Source organism: Bubalus kerabau, chromosome 2 (genome assembly GCF_029407905.1).
Source record: "Bubalus kerabau isolate K-KA32 ecotype Philippines breed swamp buffalo chromosome 2, PCC_UOA_SB_1v2, whole genome shotgun sequence".
Taxonomy (NCBI): domain Eukaryota; kingdom Metazoa; phylum Chordata; class Mammalia; order Artiodactyla; family Bovidae; genus Bubalus; species Bubalus kerabau.
In genome coordinates, this window is record NC_073625.1 from 128640033 (window position 1) to 128654211 (window position 14179).

The 14179-nt window shown below is 37.0% G+C and overlaps 1 protein-coding gene across 19 annotated transcripts in view; it reads right to left on the reverse strand.

Moving 5' to 3' along the window:
• Positions 1 to 14179, reverse strand: part of VPS8 (VPS8 subunit of CORVET complex) — a 303545-nt gene that overhangs the window by 82931 nt on the left and 206435 nt on the right. For all 19 annotated transcript variants that reach the window (XR_008710494.1, XR_008710495.1, XM_055568849.1 and 16 more), the window contains 3 exons: positions 13488 to 13591; positions 8017 to 8098; positions 7622 to 7704 (listed from right to left, as the gene is read on the reverse strand). Coding sequence is in view for 17 of the 19 variants with exons in the window: in XM_055568849.1 (XP_055424824.1) it covers positions 7622 to 7704; positions 8017 to 8098; positions 13488 to 13591 (269 nt within the window). In the remaining 2 variants the exon portion in view is untranslated. The remainder of the gene's footprint in view (positions 1 to 7621; positions 7705 to 8016; positions 8099 to 13487; positions 13592 to 14179) is intronic.

The following is a 14179-nucleotide window of genomic DNA, read 5'->3' on the forward strand; positions in this document are numbered from 1 at the left end:
ATTATAATTCCATTCTTGTTATTTTAAATGTATTTAAAAATATAAGTTATCTGATAAAGTCAAATACTCTTAAGTATTTGTCAATAGTCACAAAATACTTATTCTTCTATGAGCCTTTCTACTGGAAATGCACACTGGTCTCAGGTCATCAAAGCATTTTGGAAAAGTAAATAACATTTAAATGATCCAGGTCTCTTGCTTAACAACCATAAATTTCACTCTGATTTTCTGCAGCAAGCCTCCTTTCCTTCTTATTAAACATCACCTATCATTTTTGGGGGCTTCCCTGGTAGCTCAGATGGTAAAGAATCTGCCTGCAATGCAGGAGACCCAGGTTCAATCTCTGGTCAGGAAGATCCCCTGGAGAAGGAAATGGGAACCCACTCCAGTATTCTTGTCAGGAAAACCCCATGAACAGAGGAGCCTGGCGCGCTGTAGTCCATGAGGTCACAAAGAGTCGGACATGACTGAGCAACTAATAGACACACATCCCTTTTCGAGCTCTTATTTATCTGCTACATTAAAACCAAAGTACTCAAGAACACTCAGAATCTGTTCAACTCCTCCTGTGACCCACATCTGGCCACCATCTGGTCCAAACCAAGTCACGCCAGTTTAGGAGATCAGTTTCTGAATCTAAGCAACTTGCAGTTTTTCAAAGTTTTTTTTTAATCAAATCACTACTGATAAACAACATATACTTAGACAATGTTCCTTCCATTGCTTTTCATATGAGGTATGCCAAATAGTTTATCATAGACAATTTGAAAAACACTGTTGTGTACAAAAATAAAAGTGAACTGAAATCTAACCACCCCAATAGAAACACTTTTGATTTTTTGAGGTGTATTCTTCCAGTCTTATTTCTGGGGAAGGAGAAAGAAGGATGTATTTTGGGGGGCATTTCACATAATACATTTACTTTTTTTTACTTAATAGTATGTTGTGAGCAGTTTCCCATATCATCAAATAATAGGAACAGTTACAGGGTATGAAACATGTGAAGATGGTATGTGTTATTCAACCATTCTCTGTGGTTGGGGATTTAGGTTTCTCTCCCCATAGTCCACCTTGAGGTCCCATCCCTATTATCAAATGCTGGTGGCTGTAAATTTTGGTCTTGGTCTCTGAGTCTTTCTTAGGGGGAGATTTCAAGAAAGAAAAATGACATACAAACTAATAAACTAAATAATAAACTAATATTTGCTAGATAAAAGTAACAAATATGAGTAACTAAATGATAAACTAATGTTTGCTGGGAGGTATGGGGAACACTTCTGGTTACTTATTAAGGAGTTGCTAAGTCACTTCAGTCATGTCCGACTCTGTGCGACCCCATAGACGGCAGCCCACCAGGCTTCCCCATCCCTGGGATTCTCCAAGCAAGAACACTGGAGTGGGTTGCCATTTCCTTCTCCAATGCATGAAAGGGAAAAGTAAAAGTGAAGTCGCTCAGTCGTATCCGACTCTTAGCGACCCCATGGACTGCAGCCTACCAGGCTCCTCCACCCATGGGATTTTCCAGGCAAGAGTACTGGAGTGGGGTGCCATTGCCTTCTCCATATTAAGGAGTAGGGGTTATTAAAATCTTGGTATAGTGAGTTCAGATGTTAAGAGGGAAAAAAAAAAAAAAAAGACTGTGGACCAGGGAAAACTTAGGAGAAAGATATAGAAATGTGAGAAGAAACTATGCTTTCATGCACTTGTACAACATAATCTTAGGATTTGTTTTTTTTCTCTTCCATGCTCTGGTGATGGTTCCTGAAGACAGGACAGATGCAGTTTCTAACTCAGATCAGTGTTCAGTACTTTCAGCTGGTCAAGAGCAGCACCAGATTGTCTGCCATAGGTTCCTGGTCCTGATGCTGAGGTACTGCTGAAGAAACCATGTACTAATTAACAAGTTTACTTCATGTACTAATTAACAGGCTTACTTTGGGCTTGAACAGATCATTTAAACTTACTGGGGAAATCTGTCTCACTGAGACATCCGTGTACTAATTAACAAGTTTACTTTGGGCTTGAACAAATCACTTAAACTTACTGGGGAAATCTGTCTCACTACGTTAAAGATACCTGTCCAACATGTGCAGAGCATCTGCAAAAGACAAAACAACAGACATCTGAGACTAGGTCTTTACTAGAACAACAACTCAGGCCATGTACGCATGAGACAATCTTTTAATTTTCTTTGCATAAAAACGGATCCATGTTAACACTTCTGAACTTATATCCAATTACACTTATGGTCAAGCTCTCAGTAAATACATTTACTTCTTTAGGTATCAGTGGACACTATGTAATACTTTATTACAAAAACATTGTAACAGCTACTCTAACATGTCCACACATACATAATACAAGTATGTACTGTGCATGTGTGGACAGAAAAGCACACACTCCAGCACAGAAAAGCTCTGTCATTCACCTATGACAAGGGTGGTTTGGAGAACAGAGAGGTCTTGAAAAGGTTAAATGCTGGAAAAAGAAGAAACCTTTATAGGTCACGTCTATATTTATATCAGTACATTTCACTCTAATATGCATAATTTAAAAGCAAAATCATGAAAATAACCTCATGCTGGGACAACATATAAATTATAGAATGCAAAAGAGAGCTCAAGGCTTCTGGCACAGCACGCACACAATCTACTAGCTTTTCAAATTATTTTCCAAATATGTCAGCTAGATTCTTCAGCAATAAATAACTGCTGAGGTTTCTCTTTAACTTGTCCATAATCTACAGAAGAAGAGCACATTTAGGTACTTCACACAAACTTGTTTTTTAAAAAGCATGTTATAAAAAGATGTGATGACCACTTTTTTCCAGCATTTTCTTTCTTTTAAATTGAAGTAATAGTTGGTTTACAATATTGGGTTAGTTTCAGGCGTAAAGCATAGTGATTCAGTTATTTTTTCTGATTATATTCTACTATAGGTTATATGATATTGAATATAATTTCCCATGCCATATAGTAAATGCATGTTGTTTATCCATTTTACACACAGGAGTTTGAATCTGTTAAACCCATATTCCTAATTTGTTCCTCTCCCTGCCTCCTCCTTTTGGTAACCATAAACTTGTTTTTTTAATATCTGTGAGTCTGTTTCTGATTTGTATGTAGATTCATTTGTATTCTTTTTAGAATCCCATATATAAGTGATTGAAGAAGGAAATGGCAACCACTCCGGTATTCTTGCCTGGAAACTTCCATGGCAGGGGAGCCTGGTGGGCTACAGTGCATGGGGTCTCAAAGAGTTGGATACAACTGAGCAACTAACACTTTCACTTTTCATACAGGGAGGCCTGGTGTGCTGCAGTACATGGGGCTGGAAAGAGTTGGACATGACTTAGTGACTGAACAATAACAACAATACAGTATTTATTTCTGACTCACGTCACTAAGTATAATATTCTCTAGGTCCATCTATGTTCTTGCAAATAGCAATACCTCTACTGCTTTCTGATACTTATTATAGCATACATATGGGAAGCTGCGGTATAGCACAGGGAGCTCAGTCTGGTACTCTGTGATGATCTAGAGCGGTGGGATGGAGTGAACTGGGGTTGGAAGGAGGCTAAAGAGTGAGGGGATATATGTAAACATACAGCTGATTCACATTGTTGTACAGCAGAAACTAATACAACATTGTAAGCAATTATGCTCCAATAAAAATAAATTAAAAAAAATAAAATTGTTACTGATCAAGCATTACTTATTATTATTTATCAAGCATTACTTTAAAATATGAATAATGCCGAGAGTATAAATTATTTGTTTGTATTAATTCCCTTAGTAAAACAGTCATAAGCAGCTTTTCAGAAGCCAAAAATTACTTTTGCCATAGAGTGAAGATAAAAACAGGGAGTAAAGGCAGAATGTATATAACATAAATATGGTCCCTTAAAAATACTAACTTATCAAAATTGAAAGGGAAAAAAAGAATACTGACTTATCACCTAATGTTCATGAATGAAACCTGTACAATTAAGGTCCCCAGGAACATTTTGAATGAACGTTTAGGTCAGGAAGATCTTTGAGAACCTCTCATCATGTCAATATCTCTTCTAAGGGGCAATAAAAATAGGTAAACCCTCTGATACTTGAATGTTTCCTAGAACTCCATTTTGGCCTTAAGCCTTTTTACTAATTCCGTTCATGCTGAACTTCCTCTAGTTTCAAAGAACTCCCACTTCTGTGCTAATGACTTCCAAATCTTCCTTTCCACTTCTTACCTCTTCCTATGAAGTCTGGTCTTGTATCCCCCACTGCTCATTGTTAGCCAAACAAAACTGAAATCAGGGGCTTAGCTGGGTTCTTCTTGTGTTCTCCTACATCTAATCAGTCAAAAGGTCAATTAAATTCTGTTAGCTAAGCAAGTTCTGAATCCACTTCTCCTATCCATTCTATGTAACTCAATTAACAAACTTTGAGTACCTATTATGAATACATTCCGGGTATTTCTATGCCTTCAGTCTCAGTCTCGATCCCTTCCACTTTATCCTATATAATACAGACGGAGTGATCTTTCTAAAAAGAAACCTCATTCCATCAGTCCTCTGGTTAAAATCTTGTAATGACTATTTAGTGAATTTAAAATAAAAACCCAAGTCCCTTCCACAGTTTACAAAGCAATTAAGGACAGGGTCCCTGCCTCTCAAACTTCAGCTCTGTGACACAACTTTAATCTTGTCCTATGTTCCAAGCATACTTAAACATCTGCAACTCCTCAAACATAACAACCATGTTTCACCTCAGATTCTTTTATATATAGTTCACTCTGCTTAGAATAGTCCTTTTTTTTTTTTTTTTTAAAACCACTGATTCCTTTAGGCTTTTTAAGATTCAGTTCAGACATCTACTCCTCCAGGAAATCTTTCCACAGTCTGTCTCACATATATACTTTCATTGGCACTCCTCTGGCCACAGAGGAGAAACCTAGCTCATTCTATCTTACTCAAAAAATATAATAATTGTAAAGGTGCTGGGGTGTTTAAGGATCCAAACAAAGGAATACAGGTAAGGCTTAAGAACCACAATGAGGGATGCAGACACCAACAGGATTTTCTCTCCACACTCCTCTCCCAATGTCTTGAATCCTCTCCTCTCTTCTCTCTTCTCCATGTATCTTGTCTATTCTCCTCTTTGTGTGCCTGCTTCATTGTTCTTCTCTCTGAAGATTAACTTTATACTATTTCAGTCCATATGACAGAAAGGTAGTCACTGTCAGCTCCTGAACTTTTGTACCTTATATAATCCAGAGAACTGCAGAGAAACTCTTCACCTTTTCAATTCAGTTCCAAAATTTCCTGAAGAGGATACTGGTTGGCCCCTCTTGGCCAGCTGCCCACTCCGAGTCAATCAGGTAGAGTCAAGGGGCAGAGTCATGCTTTCACATGGCTGTTCCACTATTATCACGTGGACTGAAAGTGTACAGACATAGAAGTAGCAATTACCCTACCTGGGGTTCAGAGCATGTAATCCTTAAGGTGGCCAATATGACCTGCTCTTTAGAGCCCTATGAATTCTTATATCAGATATTTTCTTGTCTACCCACAGGTCTTTTAAGGCAAGAACTGTGCCTTTTTTCCATCCAGATAATTAACCAAACTGGGTAACATATAAACCAATTAATAACTAACTCCTCAAAACAAACCAGTGAAAGTTGCTCAGTTGTGTCTGACTCTGAGATCTCATGGACTGTATAGTGCATGCAATTCTCCAGGCCAGAATACTGGAGTGGGTAGCCATTCCCTTCTCCAGGAGATCTTCCCAAACCAGGGAATCTTCCCAACCCAGGGATCGAACCCAGATCAAACCCACTGCAGGCAGATTCTTTACCATCTGAACCACCAGGGAAGCCACTAGATTTATAAGATTAGAGTGCCACAAAACACCAGGGACTGAATGAAGCAAATGAAGGAGCTTACATGATATAGTAGGAGACCATGTATATTAAGAGATCAGAGACTTTGGTGGTAGTCTGGATGTTGCCTCTAATGGTGGATCAGGTACTTAACCTTCTATACTATAGTTTCCTCCTTCATCAACAGAAATTTTTATAGTAGCCCCACCTACTTCAAGAGATTCTTGTGAGCTTCAAAAACAGTATCTGTGAAAGCAACTTGAAAAAATAAAAATCTCTATACAAACATAAGAGTTATGTGAAAATAGGAATTTAACAATCAGCATACCCTCTTGATTAGTGTGAGTTAACCACTGATGGTGGAAATAATAAGACTACAACTAAAATGAATACCAGTATAACACAAAAATAAAGATTTTCAAATATCAAAAGCCTTCAAGGATACGAGTCTCAAAATACACTATTTAAAAAAAATTATATGCATTTGCTGAAAGAAAAAATCAATTTTTATTTATTACAATTTATGTATTAAAATGTGATGAAAGCTCAACATAAAGATAAATGTGTATAATGAGAGGAAAGACACTTTTGGCTTTAGGATTTCATTTTTTTCTAATTTATTGATAAATTAAAGTACTCCTGCATTATAGAGATAGTTCATATATGACTAAAACCTTATGACAGATGTATTTTAGAATGGATATAAGAAAAGCTGTCTGTACCAAATTATTATTCAATTCATGATAAAGATCAAATGAAGTGATACATGTGAAGACACATTCTAAATGATAACATACAATGTGGTGAGAGACTGTTGGATACAGCAGTCTTTATCAGCAAAGGCCCAGCTGCTTCATACCAGATGGGAAAGAACTTGTAGAGTCTTAAAAGAGAGCTGAAAGCAACATTCTTGGTTGGATAAAAATAATTTGAAAATTATGAAGATCAACAGCATCATATTACTGTTTTGCTTTGTTTTGGTGTGTCTGTATCCTGCTTCCCTGGTGGCTCAGATGGTAAAGAAGTTGCCTGCATTGTGGTAGACCAGGGTTTGATCCCTGGGTTGGGAAAATTCCGTGGGGAAGGGAATGGCTACCCAGTCCAGTATTCTTGCCTGGAATTCCATGGACAGAGAGGAGCCTGGCGCGTTACAGTCCATGGGGTTGCAAAGAGCTGGGCACGACTGAGCGACTAACACTTTCACTTTTCACTTATCCTGTATAAAGTAAGGAAAGACAAAATGGATTCTAAGGATAATTCCTCCTGTTTCCCCAAGAATGTTCACAGATTTTTCTAAAAATATCTTAGCATATTTTTAGCATTCTCTTTTTGATGAAGTTGGAAAGGTTCAGGCCTTTTTGCTGAAGAGTAAGAGATAAGTTTTGGACAAAGTTTTAGGATGAATTAGAAAACCTAAGTAACAAGATTAAGAAATGTCCATATTAACAATTTTTATGTGGGGTTTTTTTTGCACTAACAAGTGTAACCAGCTGGAAACAGGACACCAAAAAGAAGCTTATGTATCTGAATCCCAAGGTCACAGTGAACAACTGAAGGCTGCAAGGGTGTGCCAGGTAAACTGACATCTCTGGATGAGAGCTAAAGGATGAGAGTCACAGTCATGCCTTAGATATTATCTAATACCAAAAATCAGCTGCATTGTGTTTGAGACCCGCTTAAACATTATTTATATATACATAACTAAAATATAAGTTAAAATTGATCAACACTGAATTTTACCCTTTCAACTCACCTGTAAGATTCGCTGCAGGATGGATGGAAGGGCAATAAATGCTGCCATACTGTTGAGAACTTGCATGGTCAAAGATTTCAGAGCTGTTGTAACAACATGTTAATATTAAGGTTAGTTTAAAATCAGAGTTTTAGGTTTTTCCTGTAAGTCAGGAATAAAGCTTCCTAGAAACTTAGCTAACCAAGGTCAGTTTGATATTTTAAAGCTACTGTTATTTAGACAAAGGATGTAACTGGTGCCTCAGAAAGAAGTGAACCTGAAAAATGAGATCAACATTACAATATGATTTCATTAAGGATAATAATAAAAATATGGTGTTTGGAGAAGGTATCTAAATGACTATTTCTAGCAGATAAAAATTGAGTGATGGTATAGATGGATGCTGATAAACTTACCTTCAGAGTGTGGATGAGGTGAAGCTGAACTAGACAGCTTCTGAGGGGCCATCATTGCCTCCAATAACGGAAACCAGAGTGCCTATAATGTCACAGAAAAGCAAAGAAAAACAAAAGTACTGTGTTGTTTTTAAGAATAACTAACATCAGCCTACTGTTTCATAGGCTGAAATGTACTTCTCATACACACTTGTTGGTAAAAATCAGGAAAAGATGGAAAACCTGAAGAGGAAGAGACAATAAAAAGCAAAAACCATAACCACAACAGACACCTTTACCATGCACCTTGGGAAAATTAAGGAAGCTGAAGTTAAGTAAGTCTAGACCTTGGAACTGCAATCTTCTGTGTCTCAGGAGAGGGGAGGTTCAAAGGAGCCAGAGTAGAGCCTCCAGCTATTCTTAACTGTCTAAACAGACCTATGTAATGCAGAAGGGGACAGAGAACTACCTCACAACTACCCTCCTCCCATTTCTTGTCAGCTTGACATCAAGCAAGATAAATGAATACAATTATCTCAAGTTTTCTCCTGTGTCAAGCATTATTTTGTATTTCCTCAGTCATCATAAACTAAGAAGTCGAAGTTACCATTATTTCAATTAATATTCCCAACCACAGAATGAGGTTGGAAATTTATTTATGAGAAAATTAGTTTATGAGATAAATTAATAGATCTGTCATTTGTTCCTATTAGGTACTGTATTGAGTGTTTACATACAATTTTCATTTCAACTGGCAATTCAATCTCATGATAACCTAATACAGTAAGCATTACCTTTACTGGAGATAAGATAACTGAAGCTTAGAGAAGTTGAGTAATTTGCCAAAAGATTATACACTGCCATATGTGCATCATACGTATTCTTGCTAAGCCTTAGAGAAAATCTTCATCATCAAAAATCAAACTAATACATTTTAAAATTTCAAGCATATTTTCTTGTTGGGTAGAGATTTACAAAGCCCTCATTTAACCCGGAATCTTGGAAGAGACCTATTCCTGCAAACATCCAACAGGCATGAAGAAAAGTCAGCACTGACAGAGCAGGACAAGCATGGTTACTCAGGGAGCCCACTAAGGGGACAGGCTCACAATCCAGAGACTTTCCAACTGGGCAGCCTCCCACTGAAAGAGCTCTACAAGGAAGCCCTTATCTGCCCCTACTTGAGGTTTTCTAAGGCCAGGATTTTATGCTTTATTTTTTAAACAGTTTTTCTTCTAGTTTTTAAGATACTTGTTTTAACTATGTTGTATACTGACAATTCTTTATCGAAATTTTAATTTATTTTATCTAGTACTCATGAATTTTTAATCTTGTATTTTATTCTTAGATGGCTTTACTTAGCTTGTCTTTCAGTTGCCTATTTCCACTTGTTTTTAAACCACATCATTTCTTTCTGTCTTTTAATCTAACTGTATATGGTATACCTAAATTTTACCTTTTTGGTTTTTATAATATATTTAGAAATTTGATTTAAATTTGTCCTTATTTAATCCAGGAATTTTAGATGAATTACCTTTTTAAAGGTTACTTTATTCTTGATTTATAAATAGAAGACTGGGGAAGCATGGTTGTACAGGTAAGAGCCATGGGAAGTATTTATACCCTAAATAGAGGAACTTTTCATTTAAATCTCCATATTAACCAGAAATATATGGCAAATACCTTTTAAATATTTCATCTCTCTTGCTCTTTAAGGCTGGTTCTTAAAATTTTAACTTGGATAACTCTAAAAACTCACAGGCTAAAATAACCATTATGATAATGACAATCCTAACCCCTGAGAGCAACAAAACTGAACGTGAACTGTCATGTTACATAACCAACCACTTTCCTTTTCACGGAATTATGTGCATAACAAAGCCATATTTTTTATTATATGTAATCAATGGACACTGGGGCAGACAGACATACAAAGTAGGACAAGCACAGATTCCACCTGGAAAAGGATGGACAACCCAACTTCCCGCACTTGGACTTTAACTGAAGAGACTTTTGGGAAGAAACGGTACAGACAGTTCATTATCAAGCTTTTGGATACTTCCAATTTTCTAGTTAGTTTAGGGTCTGTGGCCAGAGCTCTAGTTCTCTCTCTCTCTCTCCAAAACAAAAACAAAAAGGAACAAAGGCAAACAACCATGAAGGTCCCCCAAACTTTGTGTGTGATATTATATATAATTAGTTCAGCATTTTCACAAAAATAGTATTTGAATAAAAACTAACATTCAAATGTCTTCATTGTTGTTATGAAAGTTGCTCAAAAAAGAAGCAAAAACCAGTTGTCAGAGGGTGGGGGCAAATAGAGAGTGGTGTTGAGAGGTGCATGCATGTCTAAGAGAGAAAGACTCAGATACCAGCTCAGACACATTTTTGACAAAAAAAATACAGAATAAATTATCCTTTCACCACATCAAAGGAAGCCTTAGTTCTGTCTACGATTAAGAGATAAGAGTTCAAATATAATCAGAATAATCTCTCGAGTTCTGGAGGTATGAATTTAATATCTAATTCTGCCGTTAATATATGTGAATCTGGACATATTTCAGATTCAGTTCAGTTCAGTTGCTCAGTCGTGTCTGACCCCAGTCATGTTTGACTCTTTGCAGCATGCCAGGCCTCCCTGTCCATCACCAACTCCCGGAGTTTACTCAAACTCATGTCCACTGAGTTGGTGATGCCATCCGACTATCTCATCCTCTGTTGTCCAATTCTCCTCCTGTCTTCAATCTTTCCCAGCATCAGGGTCTTTCAAATGAATCAGTTCTTTGCATCAGGTGGCCAAAGTATTGGAGCTTCAGCTTCAGCATCAGTCCTTCCAATGAATATTCAGGACTGATTTCCTTTAGGATGGATTGGTTGGCTCTCCTTGCAGTTCAAGGGACTCTCAAGAGTCTTCTCCAACACCACAGTTCAAAAGCATCAATTCCTCAGTGCTCAGCTTTCTTTACAGTCCAACTCTCACATCCATACATGACTACTGGAAAAACCATAGCTTTGACTAGATGGACCTTTGTTGACAAAGTAATGTCTCTGCTTTTTAATATGCCGTCTAGGTTGGTCATAACTTTTCTTCCAAGGAGCAAGCATCTTTTAATTTCATGGCTGCAGTCACCATCTGGAGTGATTCTGGAGCCCCCCCAAAAATAAAGTCTCTCACTGTTTCCCCATCTATTTCCCATGAAGTGATGGGACCAGATGCCATGATCTTAGTTTTCTGAATGTTGAGCTTTAAGCCAACTTTTTCCCTCTCCTCTTTCATTTTCATCAAGAGGCTCTTTAGCTCTTCTTCACTTTCTGCCATAAGGGTGGTGTCATCTGCATATCTGAGGTTATTGATATTTCTTCCGGCAATCTTGATTTCAGCTTGTGCTTCATCCCCAGCATTTCTCATGATGTACTCTGCATAGAAGTTAAATAAGCAGGGTGACAATATAGGCCTTGACGTACTCCTTTCCCTATTTGGAACCAGTCTGTTGTTCCATGTCCAGTTCTAACTGTTGCTTCCTGACCTGCTCAAATTCTACTGTTAATATATGTGAATCTGGACATATCCTAATGGCTTTATTTATAAAACATAATTGTCATTTTTTATTAAACTTTCCATAAGAAGAAGGAAGAATATCAAGTAGGTATTAGGGAGGAGACAGAAAGTTTGAAAGATAAAATGTCTTAGTATTAAGTAATATATAAACACAGCTTTAACAATTTTACTTTTGTGTTTTTTTAATCAAAATATAACCATGTGCAATATAGACAGTTAGCCAAAAGATAAAATAAAAACTCACGAATGGAAGAATCATGGCAAAAAGGAATGGTGTAGGACTTCCCTGGTAGTGTAGTGGATAGGAACGAATCTACCTGTCACTGTGGGGGACAGAGTTTGATCCAGGAAGACCTCACATGCCACGGAGTGACTGGGCCCATGCGCCACAACTACGAGCCTGTGCTCCAGAGACTGTGAGCCCCAACTACTGAGTCCATGAGCTACAACTACTGAAGCCAGTGTGCTCTAGAGCCTATGCTCCACGACAAGAGAAGCTACTGCAATGAGAAGCCCGAGAAAAACAACAAAGAGTAGCCCCAACTCACTGCAACCTGAGAAAGCCTGCAACACAGCAATGAAGACCCAGTGCAGCCATTAATAAAAATATATAATTTTTTTTAAGTACTTTAAAAGAAAAATAAAAGGAACAGTGTAAAGCTTATAATCCATTTAAATAAAGATTAAAGACTAAGGGAACTGTGGATATAGAAAAGAATATTTTGTTAACCTCAATGAAGTAAAATAACATAATTAATAAAAATATAGAGGGATAGAGAAGAGAGGCTGGAGCAAGCATGTATGGGTACATAAACTTCCTTATTGGCTGCACATCATAGATACTATAAAAACTGAAATGTAATTATAAATGATAATTCCAATCTATTATAGTTCTCCAGATTTTTTAAACTTCAGACAGATTTATTAATAGATAGTATAGTAAAGAACTATTTATTTGAAATTCAGAAATTCCTCAGTTTTACACAGGCTTCCTAAATGAGATTAAATACTGCATTTTTAAAGAAAGCATTTTTGATTCAATTTTTCTAAAATTATGTAAACCTAGGCAGATAAAAAAAATATCTACAGTGATATTCACCAAATGATAATGATGGTTATTTTTGAGTGATATGATAGATACAGGATACTTTTTTAAAAATGTCCTTCTGTATAACTTTTTGTATTGCTGGATTACAAAAATAATGGGTATGCATCATTTCACTCAAAGTTTTTTAATAAAAAACCCACATCCATTATGTAAATGAGTTTGTTATACACAATTTATATTCTAAAGGGTGTTCAAAATTTATAACCTTAAGTGTCCCCCTGTGCCTGGCAAAGTAATAAAGCCAGTCTTTCCTTCTCCTCCTAACAGAAAAACAAACAAACAAACAGAACCACACTGATGATGGGGGTCCAGCCCCAGAGACTTAAATTTAATTGATCGTGGGTACAGTCTGGGAGTTTTCAAAGGTCCCCAGGTGACTTATGTGCAGCCAAGGTTGAGAAGTACTGTATGGTAGCCTTTTTGACCTTTTTCAGCTTTCTCTGTATTCCTTGAGGCTTTTCTTCCAGTTCTTCATACTCACTTTATCTCCAGGGAACAAAAGAGATGATAAATGGATGACACATCCATAGTACCACTACACAGAATACACAAAATCTCTGTCCAAAGAGAACAAGGACATCTAGTATTCACACACCTAAGTTTTGCAGCACAGTCAAATCTAAGAATATAAAGCTTTTTGTGAGAACAAAGCAGACAGGCCCTTCCCATAATAACTTTAGGAGTCATACACTCCTGGGAACACTGAATGGTGATTAAAATCCCGTTGCATAGAATTCAGGTAGCTGAGAGAGCAGTGGAAATAGAATTAATTTCTAGTTTCAGACTAGAACAGACTTTTAAAAGGCTTTGTAGTCATTCTCCTACCTCTCTCTGTTGTTGGTTCAAATTATGTGAATTTCTCTGGCAGAGGGCAATCGTCTCTACCATGGTCTCTTCAACATCCTTCAATGAGGGATCCTCTTTGGTATCTAGAGTCAGAAAAATTGTTAACATCACTCAAGGGTATAATACTGATAATCTCAAAGCTTCTGTAAAAAATGAAACATTCTTTTCTCTGCATATTTTTAGGTTTCAATGATATAATCATATGTAAGACCTGATACTGAGGTTTAGTAGATTAAAAAGCAGATAATCATTTGCAACAGCTTTCTATGTAAATGTTTGACGTTCCTAGGACATAGAAAGCACATCATATTAATACTTAGCATTGTAATGTACTTTAGCTATGGAAAAATCCCCAATTATTTGTTTGTGGATTTGTTAGTAGAAATATCTTTTACAGGTCTCCCTCTATTTCTTTAATGTACGTATTTCTTCAAGATACTATTTCAGGCACTTTTCTCTTCATTTCTTTTTCAATAACTTCAGCCACTCTTCTGGTTTTACCTCTTATGTCCTTGCTGATAACCTTCATATATACACCGCCAGCCCTTGTTCCTTTCATAATCTGCAGGCTGAATTCTCACCAGGCTCCAGGCACCCATTTCTACATGGGCGTCCGGCAATCTCTTTGAACTTTCCTATGTGCAAAACCTAGCCCAGTTCTCTCACTTCAA